We start from the raw sequence: 20614 nt of genomic DNA, 5'->3' as shown, positions 1-20614 counted from the left end.
CAGACTTGTTTACGCAGGGCCAACGAGAGACCATGTCAGCCTAGTTGAAAACTAGGGGTCACAGCTCAGAGTTTTATGAGGAGAGTGGGGGCTGGGGACCAAACTAACAACAGGTTTGCCTTGACTCTCAGCTGCCCTGCCCACCAACTTACCCCAAAAGCAAACCAATTCTCATTACTACTCCGTATCCCTGACACAGCTAAGGTCTAGAGGGAAAATGATTCCAAATTCTAGAATTTCAAAGCTTCCAACTCGTATCTTCTAACCTAAAATTGGCCTGACACTGCAACCCCGGTTATAAGTAAACCTTCACCTCCACATAAAAAATTTCTCGTTATGCTACAATGCCCAAAAACATCTCTTGTGTGTCTATTTCCAGGGCTAGCAGGCACCTTGTGAGCCAGCTTCAGAGTTTTTGCCTGGCACATGGCGGTCCAAAGAGAAGGATGAGCAGGGCATCCCCCGCCGGGCAGGAGTGAAGACATGACAGCGAGCCCTAAACTGAGCTTTAACTGCATTAAAATGTATTCTTTTTACTTTATTCAGTACTAGTGTTACCCACACGGCTTTGCCCATAGTAGAAAATTAAAAGGTCTTTTGGTTCGCCTGCATATTTAAATAATGTATGGTGAATTTCTCACCAATTCGCTTGCCCATGTTACAGTTCCGCATTATGATGATTTCATAATTTACTATTCCACGTTGTGATAATTTGTTCGGAGAAATTTTCTGAAAATCGGAATAGAAAAAAAAACAAAATCGAATTTTTGAAATATCGCTTCAAGGTGCACACCCTCATGCTACAAACTTTGCTGAATTTCATGAAAATCGGCCAAACGGTCTAGGTGCTATGCGAGTCACAGAGAGACTTTCAGCTTTATTATTAGTAAAGATTTAATTTAAAATACTAACACATTCCTGTCTTTTTTAATAAAAGGAAAGATAACATGGTCAGTCTCTTCGGACGGCCCTGCCCCTGCTTTCCTACCCTCTGTACGGTCTTGGTCAGGCCCGGATCTACATACTCGCAGACCCTGCAGTGTGTGTGGGAAGGGGGGCATGCCACTGAAAGTGCCCCCCGACCTTTAGTGACATAGAAATTTAGTAGGCAGTTAGCCGCCATGCTGATTTTTGGCAGGGGGCCTCAAAATTGATAGATTCGGGCCTGGCCCTGGTCATACTATGTTCTTTCATTGTTCGTATTTCAGTACATGTAGGTGTAATTGGTTTTATAATTTTGTATTTGAATAAAATTCTTTTTTGAAGCTACACTTATTTCAGGGTAACAAGAAATTAGTTTACATTTTAATGATGAAAAAACAATTGGCTTCCTTAATAACAAAGAAGACATATTGCAATCACACCTGTTTAAACGAAATCAAAGAGACCTATTATGATCTAAATGAACTAAAATAAGTAAAATACAGTAAAAATGTGTTTAGTTGAAGTAAAAAGAACTTATCTCTGCACAATGTGTATCACCATTTCAAAACTGGATGTATCTTATCAATGTGATTATTTGTAACTATTCTAGAAATTGGTTCCAACTTTTGAATTTAAACTTGTACATAACCCGAACTATTAACAAAAACTCTCATTTTGCTTCATAAGTAAACATATTTTTACTTACTACTTTTGCAAATGTATTCAACGTAGGGAAACAAACATGTTCAAATCAAACAGATATTACAACCCAGTAAGCAAAATATCTTGCCTCAGTATTGCATAAAGGTTGACGTGCAAGAAAAATCATCTTGCATTAATGCTGCCTCAATGTTGTTACGTTACTCCATTTATGCTGTCAGCATGCTGCCACAATATTGACTGACAAGGTGTATGCAGCATAATATCAGGAAAATATCAAGGTATGCTGCTTTTGTAATGTTGCATACGTATTGATATGACAGGATAATATCAAGATGTTGTCATGACAGCATGAAATCAAGGTCTAGGCAAGATGATCTTGCTTTTGTAACATTGCATACGTATTGACATGACAGGAAAATGTGAGGATACATTGACGAAATCAGCACGTTTGCAAGGTGTTTTATCTAATTATTTTATTTATTTCTTTTATTTTATTTTTTGTATTATTTTCACTTTAAAGTCCAGAATTAAATTTCATTCTTTAATTATTTCTGTTATTCTTCAATTTAGTTTTCTAGCCTAAGAATATTTTCTTAAAGCTGACATCTGATCGGAAATTCATATAAATGTATTAATAGTACCCGCAATTTAATTTAAAAAATGAAAGTTTCTTCGTTTTGCGTAATAATTGACTTATTTTTTAAATTCATGCTTCTAATTGTATTATAAAGACATAAAATGCCTAGTTAGGAATAATTGCGGAAGTTTTTATAACACATTTAGGAGTAAATAAAGCAAAATAATAAATAAGTAAATAAATACAATAAAGTACATTTCTAAATGGATGTCAGCATTGAAAATATACCATGGACAAAACACATGAATTTATCTTAAAGAATAACATAAATAACCATTGAATAAAATTAATCTTACTCATGAGATTGAAGTGATAATCATGCTAAATACGTGATAATACGAGATTCTGGGCTTCATGTCCTTTGTTTCAAAGTCTAGGGATGAAAAAAGTTATTTTCGGCCATTTTTAACATTGATCGCACATTGTCTGCGATATGATTTGTTTAGTACTATATTAATAAACAAATGCAGTTATCAATCATTCATAAGTTATTCCTAAAACAATACGATTCAACACTAATAACTAAGCAACCAACTTAACGAAGCCTAAAGAAATGCAACGCCACGTGCAGCTCCTCTGAACCGACTGAATCAAATTAGAAAGATGAGCCACCAACCAATGCGAGGGACGCTGGGTAGAAAGAACTGTGCGCATGCGCAAGTATCAACGAAGGTCCACCTGTTCTATTGTGCACTAATTACCTTGACGGCGACAGCATGAAATCAATATCATCTTGACGGCGTCAACATGTATGCAATGTTGTTATTGTAAGGTAATATCAATATTGATATTTTAAGATGAATGCAATGTTGCATACGTGTTGTTATTTTAAGGTAATATCAATATTGATATTTTAAGATGAATGCAATGTTGCATACGTGTTGTTATTGTAATATTGCTTTTTAATCTTTATGCAAGCTTTATGCAGTATGAAACACGTCAATATTGACGCCATCAATATAATATCAAGATCTGTCAAGGTTGATGCAAGAAATTTTGCTAGTAGGGAATAGGCAGTTTAAATTTAAAATTCTCTAAGTATTATTCAATTATCGTCGCGAGAAAATTATTTGAAAATCTTTGATCCACATTAGATTCATTCTCATCGGATGATTATCAAATCGTAATTTTCCTTTAAACATCATGCGTTTTATTCAAAACAAATACAATATGCATGTGGAAGATATAAAGCATTTCTTAAACGGCAACATTTTTTATCCAGTTTGCTTTCTTTTCCAACTGTAGAACTGAAAGTTGAAAAAAAAAAATAGCACGGAACATATCCATTACGCGAGCGAACATGAATTCAACATCAAAACAAATATTGCATCACGATTTTAACGATCTCAAACCCAGGGAGCTCAAACCTAATTCTCTCATTGGTTGACATCAGTTAATCGCTCCAAGTACATGCGATTATCATCGACCAGTAGCTCCTACCCCGACTTCTCACTTGCGATTGTCCAAATTGTTTCACTTGAATTCGACTGCCAACAGCGATTGCAAATCTCGGCGATTGCGATTGTCTTTTTTGCGATTGTGTAGTGTTTCACTTGAATCCGGCTATTTCTTACTTCACATTTCAGAATGTACAGAGAGCCGGTTAACCGGTTCTCTCTGTCTGAAAGAACCCATTATGAACAACGTTTCTGAAATTATATTTCTGCATGGCAACATTCTCGTACGTAACCGTAACCTTTTTAAAATGTAAACAATAACAGTTCAACTGCGCGAAAAAATTAGAAAAAATATCCTCTGTTCCAATACAAATTAAGTAACTAACACTGAATATAAGAATTGTGAAAGAGAAAAGATGAAAATAAACTTAAATTCTAAGTATCGGTCCTTCGTATGTAATGTGCTACTTAAAAAGGGACATGTTTCTCTAATAATCAAAAATTATGCATCCCTTTCGAACGTTTCATCTAGAAATGTAAAATTGAACAACACTGAAATAGACTCACATTACTTTGGTTTCGAAAAAGTTTCCTCCTCGGAGAAAAGAGACAAAGGTAATCTTATAAATTAAATATTTGTTTTATTACGTCATTGCTGTACCGAATATTCTGTTCGTACTTGGTAGGTATACTTGTCAAAATATTGACTGGGTTACCATCAGGATTTGCCGATATATACCATGATATATATTGCGATATCTATCCGAGATTTATTTTGAAAATATCATGATATTTTGATATTTTCGATATTTATTTCTTGAACCCTACAGTATTTTCAATACAAAAAGTATATTAATCATAGTAATATTGTTAATTTATTATTAAAAATAACTAAAACGTTATGTACTATAATTTCATGTTGTATTAATACATCATTAATATAATAAAGTAATATAAAGTTTCTTTTTTGCTTGTATTTTATATTCATAAAATTATTAGTAATGTAACAATTTCAACTCATATTAAAAGTGATAAATAAAATATTAAACATTGCTCAGAAAAAAAAATGTCTTATGACTATGCACCGACTAATGCATATTATTTATTTCTGAATCATATAACTGTGAAAGAAACGAACAGAAGAAAAATGAGTAAAACAGCAAATGCTAAATTAACTCCATTAAAATTGATAGAAATGTAAAATGAAATATAACATATAAGTAATGAAAGAAACCTTAATTCTAAGTCTACATGTTGTAATTATAATGTAAGAAAATAATGAGTATGGATAATGAGTAATTTGTGGATGCATTTACTATCTTGAAGACTTTTGTTTGTGCCAATTGAAAATATCGGATATTTTTGAAAATATCATGATATTTTCGAACCCTGGTTACCATTGAGTGGTTGTCATTGAAGACAATCAATTTATCTTTGAATAAAATAATGTGCCGCAACGAAAATGTATGATATGCAATCATTTACTAGTGCTTCACTCATAAAATATATCCATATTTAGAGGTTAAGAGATACTCCACACTTGTTAAATTAATGTAGGGTAAAAGTTAACTTTTCATTTGTCATATTTGCCATAAACTGAAACTTTATGGAGACTTTGAAAGACCTAAAGTTCAACTACTTGATGCTCAAACAAAATTAAATAGGTTAAGTATGAAATGCTCAAACTTGCAATTAATTCCAAGAAATGTTTAGAAGTTACAGCATCACTCTTTTAAGTCTAGGCTAATGGATGAAAAAAAAAAAAAAAAAAACATCTGACTAAAGTCAAAGTTGGCTTTGGATGCTATGGTAAAACCCAGTTTTTACTGTACTGTTCGAAAGTGTCCGAAACTACATTTTTTGTGACATTGTATTTTGTGAGAAAATATCACAAACACAGAATAAAATCTATTAATGTAGTATATTTTTTAAAATTTATTGAAGGTGGACATTCAAATAGTTATGAAAGAATGCAATTGGAGTGTTCAAAATATAATGAAATAATCGACTTGAATGACATAAATTACTTCCATTTTTCAACTGAAGAAAAAAATATATAGATAAAACTCTTTAACTAGTTTGATGTATAGTAAATCAACTTGATTTAAATCAATTGCTTCGAAAGAAGTAGAAAAATCTCTAATTTAAATTTAAAAAAATTAAATTAAAGAAAAAACATGCAGAATAAATGTATAATTTAAGTGAAATTAGTTTTGAATGTATATTTGTTATATCAAATAACAGAAACATCACATATTGACATATATGATAAACAACATATTGAAAAAGATTGTTTGTTTTCTTGTGTTCAGGTAAATATGTTTTAAATGTTAAAAAGTTTCACCTCAAAAAAATTTCAAACCAAAAAAAAAAAAAACTTTTAAATAAAATTGAACAAATATTTTTATATCTTAAGAGTATTTCTATAGGCTTAGTTCACACTAAAAAGTGAAATAAAATAAGTATAATTTCTTGATTAAAACACTTCAAGATTGCAGTTAATTTTAATAGCTTTATTTTTAGGTCAATTCTAAATAAAATTTTAAATTAAAATTTGAGAGAAGAAGAAATGTGGTTTGTATATAGTAAAAGTTATTTGGATAAAAGCTGTATATACTAATATTTCTTCTCTCGAATTTTTAATCAAAATTTTATTGGCTACTTTAGAATTGACCTAAATGAAAAGATATTAAGATCAATTTTTGAGTGCTGTAATCAGGAAATCATGTACACTAAACTCCTGGTTATCAACAGTTGGATTATCCGCGGATCTTTTCACAATTTCTTTTTTTAAACTTATGAATGTATTATTGTTCACTTTTAGATTTTACTTATATTTTTTATGTTCAATGTTAGTAGATGCGATATATTTAGTTCTAATTTAAATGTATGTGAGTGTTATTAATATTTTTTTGCTAAGTATCGTTTTTTACCTATTATTCGCATTATTTGCGGTTACTGTACCACCCTATTCCATGGATAATCGGGAGTTTACTATGCTTATTTTATGACATATTTCATACTTTTTAGTGCAAACCCAGCTTATAAATGTAGTCTTTAGATTAAAAAAACATTTTTTATATCACATTTAATTGAAAAGAAAGTGATGTACTAGTAACATATTTTCTTTTTTTTTTTAACTTTATTTTTATTTTGAAATTTTAATACATAATTATGAACTCTTCACAATTTGTTTTTCAATTTTCACACTTAGTAAAGTCATATGCCAGGTTAAAGGGATGATTGAAAGTCTACTTAATATCATTTTAATTATCTTTACTAATAATAAAGCAGAAAGTCTCTCTGTCCGGAGGATGTCTGGAGGATGTCTGTAGGATGTCTGTGACGCGCATAGCGCCTAAACCGTTCGGCCGATTTTCATGAAATTTGGCACAAAGTTAGTATGTAGCATGGGGGTGTGCACCTCGAAGCGATTTTTCGAAAATTCGATTTTGTTCTTTTTCTATTCCAATTTTAAGGAAAAAAATATCATAAATTACGAAATTATCATAACGTGGAACCGTAACATGGGCACAAGCCAATTGGTGAGGTACGAAATTATCTTCTTCTTTACTAATAATAAAGCTGAAAGTCTCTGTCCGGAGGATGTCTGGATGTCTGTAGGATGTCTGTGACGCGCATAGCGCCTAAACCATTCGGCCGATTTTCATGAAATTTGGCGCAAAGTTAGTATGTAGCATGGGAGTGTGCACCTCGAAGCGATTTTTCGAAAATTCGATGTTGTTCTTTTTCTATTCCAATTTTAAGAAAAAAAATATCATAAGATGGACGAGTAAATTACGAAATTATCATAACGTGGAACAGTAACATGGGCACAAGCCAATTGGCGAGAAAATTCACCATACATTATTTGTAAGTACACATGCGAACCAAACGACCTTTTATTTTTTTCTATTACGGGCAAAGCCGTGCGGGTACCACTATTACTAATAATAAAGCTGAAAGTCTCTCTGTCCGGAGGATGTCTAGATGTCTGGATGTCTGTAGGATGTCTGTGACGCGCATAGCGCCTAAACCGTTCGGCCGATTTTCATGAAATTTGGCACAAAGTTAGTATGTAGCATGGGGGTGTGCACCTCGAAGCGATTTTTCGAAAAATCGATGTGGTTATTTTTCTATTCCAATTTTAAGAACAAAATTATCGTAGATGGACGAGTAAATTATGAAATTATCATAACGTGGAACCGTAACATGGGCACAAGCCAATTGGCGAGATACGAAATTATAATAACGTGGAACCGTAACAAGGGTACAAGCCAATTGGCGAGAAAATTCACCCTACATTATTTGTAAATATACAAACGAATCAAAAGACCTTTTAATTTTTCTATTACGGGCAAAGCCGTGCGGGTACCACTAGTTTTCAATATAACTGAATGTTTAAGGTTCTTAATGAATTGGTCTTAATTTTTGGTCTATTATTTTTCTCATTTTTGATGCCTTTTTTTAGTGCAAACAGTTTTCTCAGAAGTTGCTGGGAAATATGATTTAATGAATGATGCTATGAGCTTGGGAATACATCGCTTATGGAAAGATATCTTCATTCAAACACTTTCTCCTACTCCTGGAACAAAGCTGTTGGATGTAGCTGGAGGAACTGGTACAGGGTATATTTTATAACATTTTCTTTGTGCTCCAAATGGGTCTTAAATGTTTTCTAGTCAACATTTTTCTTTCTTTTTTTTTGACTTGCTTGGGAAAATTAAGGTAAAAAATGCTTTCTGTGGAATTTGTATCCATTTGACATTGATTATACAAAAGATACCTAAAAAATTTTGTGACAAACTTTTAAGGAAGGTGGATGGCATCTAAAGAGTGATGTAATAGCTTAAGAACCCATAGCTGGAAACGTCAGAGGAAAGTGGTAGCTGAGATAGGAAGTCTGAATGAACACAAAGCAGTAGAATAGGCAGAACTTGTTGCTCAATTAGTATAAATCATGTACCATATGAATATACAGTGAAACCTCCGAATAGCGGACAGTCAAAGGACTAGAAGTTTTGTCCCTTATTGGGAGGTGTCCGCTATTAGGAGGAACTACTTAATTTATCTTTTTCAAAATGGGCTGTTGTTCCCTTTGTAGAACATAATCGAAACAATTGCGAAAGGTTTACTACATTTTACGTCAAGTGTAATTAATCTGTTTTTTCTTAATAAAGGTATACTGACAGCACACACTTGTCTTAAAAAGCATCTAATCAATTAAAGTAATCAGTTAAAACAGTTTGACATCTCTTTTTTGCATTACCAACGGCGGTGATTCGGCGGAGCAACCCCCCTCCCCCCCAACACTTTTTATGGTTAATTTATTTATTTTATCTCAAGTATCACTATTGCATGATTGACAGTTGGCAATATAACCTTGAGTATGGGCAAATCTTTTTCATGTCTAAAAATTAAACAACCCAACGAAACCACGTCGCCATAAACCGACTACTACCGGCGCCGGTCTGCTCAATTGAATCTCCCGAGAGCCCTAGTTAGAAAAAGCGCCCAGTTTCCTCTTTTTAGCCTACTTTCCCAGTAAAAGTCAGAAAAAGAAGAAAAAAGCATGAATGAAGGCTTAATGGATCTTAAAAATATCGTGAAAAACAAAAAAAAGTCAAAAATAAATAAAATAATTAAATAAATATTGAAAAATTAAAAATTGGAAAGTAGGGTATTGAGATGGGGAAAAATGTCTGTCTGTCTGTCGGTCTGTCTGTCTGTCCCCCCCTAATAACTTTTGAATGAATAGTCCGATTCGAACAAACTTTTTTTTGTTCGAAAGATCTCGGCGAGGACACCTCATCCCCATATTTCACTTTTTGATTTGAACTATTTTTTGTTCAATTTTGAACAGTTCAAAAAAACTTAACATTAGCGCCTACGGGGAAATTCAAAGCAATTCCGAACTGTGAGGCGAATTTGCTTCAAACAAGCTTTGTCGGAAAAAGTTTTTGATGAAAAACTTGTATATAAAATATCTTTTTGATTTGAACAATTTTCCGTTTAATTTTGAACAGTTCAAATCCCTTAACAATAGTGCCTACGGGGAAACTGAAAGTCAATGAAGATTCCCTACTTGAAGGCGGATTTACTTCAAACAAATTTTGTTGGAAATAACTCTTGACGTCAAACTCCAGACTTCGACTTCGAGAATTTAGGGGCACTTGACTCCGACTCCGACTCCTGTGCCCGACAATTAATCGGACTCCGACTCCCCGACTTTGACTCTGACTTCGTAGTTTTGGCAAAAATTTATACACGGTGGACAAATGACTGACTCCGATTCTTAAATATTCGACTCCGACTCCTTTATCTCAAAATGAGATTGACTCCGACTCCGCAGCTATGGTTTTAACTGTGAAATAATTATTGTTGATATGACTTGTTTTTATTTTTACGCTAAAGTTTCAATTTAGATACTCAGTTTTTGGCGAATAAACTCGAAGTCATTTATGTTTCTACATAAAGATATGGGCAGACGATTTTTTTTTTGACAAAGAAAATTATTTCTTTAAGTTGACATTTTATTGTTTTTTTTTGTTTTGTTGCTGTTGTTGTTGTTTTGGTGAGTGCATTAATTCATTTAAAAAAATGTTTTTTTTTAACAGGGGAAAAGAAACGATTTTTTTTTTTTGATATGATGTATTTATTTTAATGAGCTGATTAATTTTAATTATTATTTTCTCGTTTTGAAAGCTGTTAAAGATTTTTTTTAATGGAAAAAAGTGTATTAGCTGCTTTGTTTAAAAGTTGCTGCTTTTTTTTTTACGCATAAATTTTTTTTAGATGAGTGGGGTTATTTTATTCCTAGAAATCAGCTTAAAGTATTTTTAAAATATGTTTGAAAAAACTTGCGATTTTAGCTATTTTTGAGAATATTGATCAGGTACTAGAAAGTAGTATGGGTATACGGGAAAGTAGGCTCATCTAGTTCTAGACAGAACTTCTTGTTTATCTTAACTTTTGAATAGTTATTGTGCATAAAATTCATTAAAATCTTAAGAAAAACGAACGTTAATTGTTAGACTGACACCAGTTTTCACTTATCTGCTTCAATACTCTCAAAACTAGCCGTTACAAAATTATGACTTTTTTTTTTCTTTTTCATTTTTTGCTGCCCACAAAAAGTACCATGCCTTTTAGTTCTTTTTTTTTCTGCCCCCAACTTTTAAGCCCCAATCGCTGCCTCTGCCCATTACCATCCTTTAAATTTCAAGAAACAGTGATAAGAAAATGGGGTGGGGGTGGAATATCAGTTGTGGAGTATGAAAAGCTTTGTAAGGCAAGCAGTTACTAAGATATTCTGTGAAAAGAAAAAAAAAAACGGAAGAGCTACGATCACAAGGGAATTTTTTGTGAAATAACTGTCCGTTATTCGGAGTGTCCGTTATTCAGAGTGAATTACATGGACTGGCCTATATTGAGGGACTGGGACTTGCAGTCCCTCAATATAGGACAAAAATGTCCGTTAATTAGAGGTGTCCGTTATTCGGGAGTGTCCGTTAAGGGAGGTTTCACTTTAGTTTGTAATGTTACGACAAGTGTTCGAAATTTCCATCAGCTGATTAAATGCACATGTGACAACTTGATTAGCAAGCTTTGTGTAATAAATGTCAATGAATGACAAAACATTATTTGGTGCCGGACTTGGTTAAGAACTTTTACAATGTTACTTTTCTTATGAAAGGTATTTGTGCAGTGGCATAGCAAGAATTAGTTCACAGAGGGAGTTTCCATTTATTCAAGGACGAATCTAGAAAGTATTCAAGGAGGGGGCTATCAACTTTAGATACTTACCCCTTTACAAGTTCCCAAATCTCCACCTTCAAACATCATGAAGGATTGTCTCAAAAAAGGTGTTATTTTTGTTTGTTTTTTTTGGAACTCACACTTCCCAAAAATTCCAGACCCCATTTTTACGTTAAAGGCATCAAAGGTGTCTTATTATTCCTTTTTTTTTTTCACTTCAATGTAAAAAAACTATTTAAGGGAGAGCCCCTAAATCTTCTCTAATATCATCTAAGATCGAAAAAATTGAATTTTTGTTTGATAATTTGAATCAAAATTTGTTTCTAAATAACAATTAAAATCTTATTGTTTGTTGATTTGTCAATTTTCATGCGTTTCAAGTTTAATAATGGAAGGTTATTCCTTTTCACAGGGATCTCTTCATCAATTTGGATTTTTGCATTTTACTGTTAAAAAAAAATTAAACAACCCTGGGTAGTCACCAGTTCGCTCACCCCTAAGCGTGACTGAGTTCTTAATAATACAGTAACACTATGACACTAACAACATTAAAGTTTGCACTGCTGCATGTGATACATTAAACAGCCTTTATTTGATTATTGAAGCATGCCTAAATATTAGACATTTTATTTTGAAAAATATATATATGTATATATATATATATGTTACGGATAAAGTAAGAATAGCGGGTAAACCTAGCTTTAACCGGTTAAAGCAGGGATTAGCAACGCCTTGTGGCTAAAGCCCGAAGAGCTCCTAATGCTTCCCGCTTTGACCGGGTAAAACTGTGTCTAACCAACACCAGTCAGTTAAAGTCCGAAGTTACGTTTTAAATTTTTATGAAGCAATTTTTTATAGTTATAGGTAGTACACAAATGAAAGTAAGTAAATCGTAAATAAAGATATTAAGTTATCAATAAAATATAAAATAAAAGTAATCAATAAATAAGGACATTAAGTTATATATTAAGTTTTTTTATACGTGTAGGTATAGGTAGTACACAAATAAAAGTAAATCAAATTATCAATAAAAATAAAAGTTAAAAGTAATCGATGAATAAGGACATTAAGTTATTAATACGAATACAAATTAAAATAATCAGAGATATTTTTAACTTCTATTAGTTTTTACAAGATAAACTTGAATGGTATTTAGAGTTACATGAAATATTTGCCGCTTTGCAAAGACACTTTTTTTGGTTTCACATTTTGTTTTACAGTGGCATTTTTTGAATCCTTGACCACCAGAAGTTGATTGTAGGTTTGCAAGTTTCCGTAAAGATTTGTTCTCATCTGAAACATCCCCAATGTTTACAAATTGGGATTCACATACAGTAAATTGATTTCTTGAAAACATTTCAGGAATTGTTCCTTTCTCATTACCCAATTTATACAACCCGTTCTCATTACATTCAAGAACAGTTAAAATAATATTTCTAAAGTCACCCCTGCCTCTATCTACGTCAGGAATTTTTAACTCTTACGCTATCACCAACTTTGCAAGGTGGATACTTAGTATTGGACAAAGATATCATTTTTTTAGCCTGTAATGCTAAGTTTGCTTTTGCTCTGTTTCTATTATTAATTATATTATCTTTTTTAGGAGCATAAATCACATAATCCATTTATGTTTTCACATAGTTCACACTCGGCACTGAATACTATTTCTTCTTCACTTTCAGTTTCTTTGAGGCTTTGTTCTTGTTCTTTCATGTTCTTAATTAGTTCCTCTAAGTGCTCTTCGCTAAGGACAGTATCAATTATTTCATTCGGGAGACCAGATGACTTCAAACCAACTTTCATATCACAGCCAAACATTGCTTTATATTTTGAACGTTTTATGCCATCATGGTAGGCTCTGTTTTCCATTGGCTGAACAAATCGAAGTCCTTCAGACCATTTTTCACAATTTTTGTCTTTCATCCAGGTCATGAGCTTTTTTTGAACATCCTGGTTTGCTCTTTCCATGCTACCTTGGCTTTGACTGTAACGTGGTTTCCCAGGTATTATTTTTAATCCTGTCCACAAAGATTTTAAATTTTCAACCACTTTGTTGGAAAACTCCCTCCCATTATCAGACTGCAAAATTGACGGGGATCCGAATATGCAAAGAATATCCAACAGCACTTTGGCGACCTTTTCAGCAGTTTTACTGTTCAAGGGTCTAAGCTGCACAAACTTCGTCAGATGATCTTGGTATACGAGAATAAATTTATAATTGCCATCAGGATTAGTCTGCATGTCAATTAAATCTACTTGGCAACGACTATTCATTTCATTTGATAAACTCGGTTTGATCACAACACCTTTTTTACTAGATTTTAACTTCATATGGCACGACTTGCACAGCTGAAGATATAACATTATAGCTTCCTGAGTGACATTTTTGTATTTTTTTTTTGAGCTTTATTCACCATTCTATTTCTTCCACCATGTCCGATGGAGACATGTATTTCTTGAAGAATGTCAAACATATCTTCATTTCGTACGTAATATTTAATTACAGGGTTCGTTGTAGAAACAGGAGCTATTAGTTTATCAATGCCGCCAACATTACATATGTCGAAGCGCTTCAAACGACGATAGTGCATCGTTGTTCTTTTGGCAGATTGCTTAGCTTCTTTCACGTCTTCAATAAACTGATTATATTGTACATCGTTCATATAAAAAGTAATATTACCTTCCTTAGAAGAAAGAATCTTTTCGAATTTCCCATAGAAAGTTGATTTGAACATACTTTCGATCTCCATTTTTTAACTCTGTCTGCAGAAGCAAATACACATATGCATTACGAACGAACTGCGTCGCAAAAATGTTCTGAATTTGCTCACGAATCGGTAAGACCCGGTATAAGCCGGCTAAAAGCGGAAGCGTTGAGAACACTTTGGACTTTAACCGACTCGGGTTGGTTATACCCAGTTTTAGCCGGTTAAAGGGGGAAACATTAGAAGCTCGTGCTATAACCGCAAAGCGTTGCTAATACCCGCTTTAACCGGTTAAAGCTAGGTTTACCCACTCTTCTTACTTTAGCCGTTATATATATATATATATATATATATATATATATTAGGGTGTCCCAAGATATAATGGCGAAAAAAAATTTGTGAAATCGAATATGCATACCCTACAAATTTTTTCCATTCCACCTCAGAAACATGAGAAAAAAGTTTTATTGCAATAAAATAACGGGAACCCGTGCCGACTTGAGGTCAAAGTTGGACCTGAAATCCTGTACGGCGACTATAGTGGAAAGATTGCTAACCGTATAATTCCTTACTACACGCAACATCAATTTATTTAAAGCAGATATTTACAACAATATTAGACTACAAGAAACATTACTGTACATATTTTTATTTCAATGTTTGCTTTTTGCAGTCAGGATAGAGCTTCCGGTGCTCTTGAATGCAACATAACACAAATTGTTTTTGTTCCTCATCAAATGTTAGCAAACCATGAAAGTCCTGCAACATTTTACCCGCTCTTTCAGCTACATTGTTTACTGCTCTAAGCATTGAGACAGTCTTTTTCACATCAAGGAATGAAATATTATTGACCATACCATAAAAGCTGGATGAATTTTTGTAAAACAGCTTTTGAGATAATTGAGTCCACATTTTCGGACACTTGTTTCAAAAGCACAAATCTTTTTTGGGTGCTTTGCCAAAATGCATTGAATAGTTTTAACTTTGTCTTCGAGATTCCAATCTAAAACTGCCTTTCAAACAGCCTGTGTTTGTTCTCTTCCTGTAGAATTATCCAGTTTAGACTCAGCAATGAGTTGTTCCGTCACATCCATATGAAATAACTATAGATAAGCGATCTTCTTTTGATTTTTGAGCACCCAAAACAGGCAACGGTTTCATATCCCAAGGTAAATTCACTACATATGGTACCCCGTACTGAAAACCTATTTTTATTCTTTCTCCGTGCTCCTTCCGCTTTTCAGTTCGAATTCTTTTACTTGAAGATTTACCTATGGGAAATTCATCAATGTTATACCCAAGTGCGTCAATAGTAGATTCAAGAATAAACACATAATCTCGTATTCTTGGACACCTGTCCAATAAAGCAACTGACTTTGGAGTAATAAAATCGCTCCTCATTACATATTTACTTGTTCCAGGTTCTGATAATATTTGTTCCAGGTTCTGATAATACTTGTTCCAGGTTATGGAATACTTGTTCCAGGTTATGGAATACTTGTTCCAGGTTCTGATATACTTGTTCCAGGTTCTAATATACTTGTTCCAGATTCTGATAAACTTGTTCCAGGTACTGATTTATATGTTTCAGGGAAATCTTCCGAATTAATATTTTCACTAAAGCTCGAAGAGGAATCTTCTTGTACAGGTTCATACAATGCCGAGGATGTTGAAGCGGAATCGTATTTGATGCGCCTGTTTTCTTCTATGACAACTCAAAGTCGAGCCCTTTCCTCTTTGTCGGCCAGTTTTTTATCCGCTCCATCCAAAGAGACTACGTCGGCCGGGCTCTCTTTGGAGTTGCAAGAAAAGCCCATCTTCCTCTATTTTGATTAACGGAAGTGCATCAGCATGTGCAATATTGAATAAATTGTTTAAATTTCTCTCAAATTCTTGTTGGTCCTGCCTGAATACTTCTTGCAGTTTCTTTCCATTTTTTTGTAAGTATCTCCAAATTTGATACAAGTTCTTAAGTTTATTCACACAATTTGGCAACGATTTAGTGGGAATGCGTGCCTTTTCCCAAAAGATGATGCATTACCGAATAGCGAGATTCGCACTTTCACTGATGGTTAAATTTACTTCTCGAATGTCATAAAACAAAACAGACAAAACTTGTCCGTTAGAAGGAAGTTTCAAGCCTGTAATTTGGTATTTTACGCAACTCCTATTAAAAATATCTCTTTTTTCGAACTTTGCAATTCCACTGCCTTGTTTCGTTCACTATGTAAAAACTAAGCTGCACTCGCTGACCGGAGTGAATTCGTACTGACACGTTTGACAGTTTGCTAGTTGCCACGGATAAGCCCCCCCCCCCCAACAAATGTTTTTCCGTTTTCATTTGTTTTCTGTGCACTATTTACAGTTGCTTTGAGCTCTGCAAAGTATCGCGTCGCTAAACACGTGCTATTTACACGTTTAGGCCTTTAGGCGCAAGTCGGCACGGGTTTCCGTGCTCCAAATTGCATGAAACTTTTTTTACAATGGTTTTGATATAAAAGGAAAAAAATAAGAGGGTATGCGTTTTAAAAAAACGACTTTCATTTTTTTGGGACACCCTAATATATATATATCTCTGATTTAATAGCTTTAAAAAAGCAAAATGAATACAGCTGGAGGAAAGATGAGACACCATGTGTACTTAATACATATTATATGTAAAAACTACAAAATGTATTGCTGAGTAAATGCATTATACTTTTATATATAAAACCACTTGACACCAACCAACATCCCCTGCCGACCAAAAAATATAGAGCCAGATTGCAGTTCTAGTCCTATGTTTTATTGTTCAATTATTGCATTAGTAGTTATTACTATTTATTCTGTTTATTTTCCACTATATATATCAATATTAATGTTTTCCTTTTAATTTAATTAAATTAATTTGATTTCCTCATTCTAGGTGACATAGCTTTTCGTTTCCTGCAAGCAACATTAGGTAGTCGGTCTCATGATGCCCCAAATACTTTACAAACTGAAGAGAATGACACACATACAAATGAAAGTCATGTAGTTGTATTGGATATGAATGACAAAATGTTATCAATTTGCAATGAAAGAAGCAAAGAAGCAGATTTGCAGAAATGTAAGAAATTATTTTTAAATTTTTCATTAGTAACCAAATGTTTGTATGAGTATACAAGTAGAATTATAGAAAAATATTTTGGTTAACTGATCTAAAAAAAATGACCTGGTAGCCCTTTTTTTGTTTGGGGCTCAACCAAGATTTTTTCATGGGAGGGGAGGATTTTTCATTAATAACAATTGGTAAATGTCAGGGTGAATAATAGAGCTTGAGAATCACGCACTCAAGATTTTATCACGCCTGTCAAATTGAATCACTAAGAGCAAGTAAAAGGGATATAAAGAAAAACATTTCCATAACAACGCTACTGTATTTCTCCTTTAGGATTCTTACTGATTCCACACTCTAACTTATCCTACAGTTATGTGCATCAATCTATTTACAATCATCCAAAGAGATTAATTAGTACGGTAAAAGCTAAATTATACGGAAAATGCTGAATTTTGGAAATGCAAGCGCTTAAAAATTTTCAGCTCATTTGGATATAAAAGCTTAATAAAAATCGCAAGTACAAAAACAGATCATAATACCGGAGTCCGAGAACTACATTTTTGTTTTTGAATTTATTTCTTATACTTAGTTTTCTTTCAAAAATATTTCTCTTCAACTTCGCACTTATAAATAATCCAATTATAAAAAGGTGAGAACCCTAATTTTAACAAAAGGTGATACTTTCTCACCCATTTTTTTTCCCTCTAAAAATCCATCAGTATAGGGCGAAATAATATAATAGGGCTAAAAAAGTTTTGAAGTAGAACTGACTCTCCTCCAAATTGAAAGTTATCTTAATTTTTGAGGAAGATAAAGTAGCAATATTATTTAACCTTTTTGTTTGTGTTATCATCGTAAAATTTTGCATTAAATGTTACGTTCCTTCTGGACCTTGGTCTAAAATCATAAGACTTGCTTTCTTGAATTTCACTAAATTTTTACAAAAATTCCAAAATTTGATACAGGTTTTGAGTAAAAAGGGGAGAAGCCTTTTAAAGTTTAAATTATAATTTAAGAATAGTGAATCAGTAGACCACTGTATAAATATATATATATACACGGTGAGTTCGATCGAATCTGCCATACGAAAGGGGGTGATAGAAGAGCCCAAGCGGAGCATAGAACCACCCATTATCGTGTCCAATCCTTAACCGTAACCGAGTTTTGGTAAATTTAAGGAAAATGAGTAAAAAAACAAAATTCTGAGAAAACGACTGATTTCTGAAATTCCTGTAGGACCTACAAAGAAAATAAGTACATATTTTGAAAGAGCAGACTAAATCCTACAAAATGATACCTTTCGCATTAAGATAGTCGCATTTTACTGAGAGCTACAAGCTTTAAAACATTGGACACACTCAGAATTAAAATGGTGCCAACGTTTTTAATCGACATTTTCAAAAACAACCGTAAGAGCTACAATCGGGCAAATCTACCAAAAACTGGCCCATTTTATTGGCTTTCAGATGATACAACAACAAATCATATTGGGCTTCAAGTTCAGCTGAAAGTTAGGCTTTTGTTTGAAACAGTGTAAAAATCTGCATTCGTTAAAAAAGGAAAACCAGCAAAGATTCGCACTTTTCTGTTTTGAATTTTCTGTTTCACGATAGCATGTTGCTTTCTTTGTTTAAGAAAATGATATTTTTATATAAAAATAATAGTTTTAACATTTAATTTAGAGAAAAAACACATGAGATAACGATTCATAGAAATAAAAGAAGCATTACTTTCCCGTGCTTTTCACAAAGGGAAAATCAATAACAAAAAAATGTTACACCAACATCGATTAGTACATTTAATAAACCTGCAAAATTTACAATAGCTGCTGAAATTGGTTGCCGCCACATCTGATACACGCTCTTGCCCTTTTGCGAACGGAAACAACCGTTACTCTTAGAGAAATTTCATTCCTTAGTTTCCCTACTGCTTCAACAAGCCGGTCGCTCAATTCTTTCAAACTTGCTACTTCTGTTTTGTAAACTTCTTGTTTTAAGAATCCCTAAACAAAGAAGTCCACTGGCGTCAGGTCTGGGGATCTAGGGGGCCAAGGGATGGGGCCCATACGACCAATCCATTGGGGATACTGTTCAGTTAGAAATTCCCGAACGGCATTTGAAGAATGTGCAGGGGCTCCATCGTGTTGGAAAATGATTTCTGCCATCTCCTGAACAGGAATAGCATCAAGAAGGTCAGGCAAATGATATTCAATGAACTCTAAATATGTGTTTCCTTTTAGGTTACCTCGAAACACATACGGACCAATTAAATGATCTCCTATTACGCCAATCCAAACAATTATGCTGAATCGAGTTTGGAATGATGAGTTTTGGGTTAAGAAAGGATTATGTTCAGTATAATGATGCTAGTTATGCAAATATATGATGCCCCCTCTAGTGAACAACGACTCATCTGTCCACAATATCTTTCTTAGAAAATGGTGATCTTCCGTGTCTCGGGCTAGTAGCCATCTGCAAAATGTTACCTGCTTTTTTAAATCTGAATTGCGCAATTCTTGTACTAGAGTAAAATGATACGGGTGATACTTGTTTTGGTGCAATGTTTTCATCACTTTACGTTGTGATAGTCCACCTTCTATAGCAATCGAGCGTGAACTCACACTTTGGTTTTTCACTACTCGGTCCAGCACATACTCCTCAACATTGGCAGAATGGTGATCCTGGCCCCTCTCGAACAACGTACCGAATGAACCTGTCTCTCTGAGCTTTCGATGTATAGAGGCAAACACATCTATTAGATGCAGAACGATTTGGGTAACGGAGCCGGTATTCTTTCTCGGCTCTGCAAGCATTACCATCACAAAATCCGTACACGAAATGCATGTCAGCATACTCTTCGTTAAAAAATCGAGACATACCCAAAAATCGAGAAAAGAATATAGCAACTTATCTTTAGAAACTTTAACGAAAACTTTCAAAAACTAAAAACACACTCTCTACTGACTTACAGTAAAAAGAATCATAATTCTAGCAATTTTCTAAACACATTTACAAAATATCAGAAAGAAGCAAACGATACATAAAATATTATGACAAATGAATAATTCTGTTTAGTTTTTATCATTAATTGTTTTGTTAAACAAATGCTTTTTATTTTCAGACGATATTTTTCACAATCATAAATCGTAGTCGGAAGTCTTTTTATGGGTCTGTATACGTTTTAAGGTCTTATAATGCAGGAAGCTCATATTTAGAGTTCATTGAACATCATTTGCCTGACCTTCTTGATACTTACTATTCCTGTTCAGGAGAGAGCGGAAATCATTTTCCAACACGATGGAGCCCTTGCACATTCTTCAAATGCCGTTCGGGAATTTCTAACTGAACAGTATCCCCAATGGATTGGTTGTATAAGCCCCATCCCTTGCCCCCCTTGATCCCCAGACCTGACGCCAGTGGACTTCTTTGTTTGGGGATTCTTAAAACAAGAA

General features: G+C 33.6%; 1 protein-coding gene across 1 annotated transcript in view; it reads left to right on the top strand.

Moving 5' to 3' along the window:
- Window positions 1-3932: 3932 nt before the first annotated feature.
- The window catches only part of LOC129225718 (2-methoxy-6-polyprenyl-1,4-benzoquinol methylase, mitochondrial-like), a 29436-nt gene continuing 12754 nt past the window's right edge, over window positions 3933-20614 (top strand). The window contains exons 1-3 of the mRNA XM_054860209.1: window positions 3933-4236; window positions 8093-8242; window positions 16990-17172. Coding sequence (XP_054716184.1) covers window positions 4038-4236; window positions 8093-8242; window positions 16990-17172 — 532 coding nt within the window. The 5' untranslated portion in view covers window positions 3933-4037. The remainder of the gene's footprint in view (window positions 4237-8092; window positions 8243-16989; window positions 17173-20614) is intronic.

The sequence above is a fragment of the Uloborus diversus genome, chromosome 7 (assembly GCF_026930045.1).
Source record: "Uloborus diversus isolate 005 chromosome 7, Udiv.v.3.1, whole genome shotgun sequence".
NCBI classification, from domain to species: Eukaryota; Metazoa; Arthropoda; class Arachnida; order Araneae; family Uloboridae; genus Uloborus; species Uloborus diversus.
The sequence above is the reverse complement of the archived record's forward strand: the minus strand, read 5'-3'. Positions and strand labels throughout refer to the sequence as shown.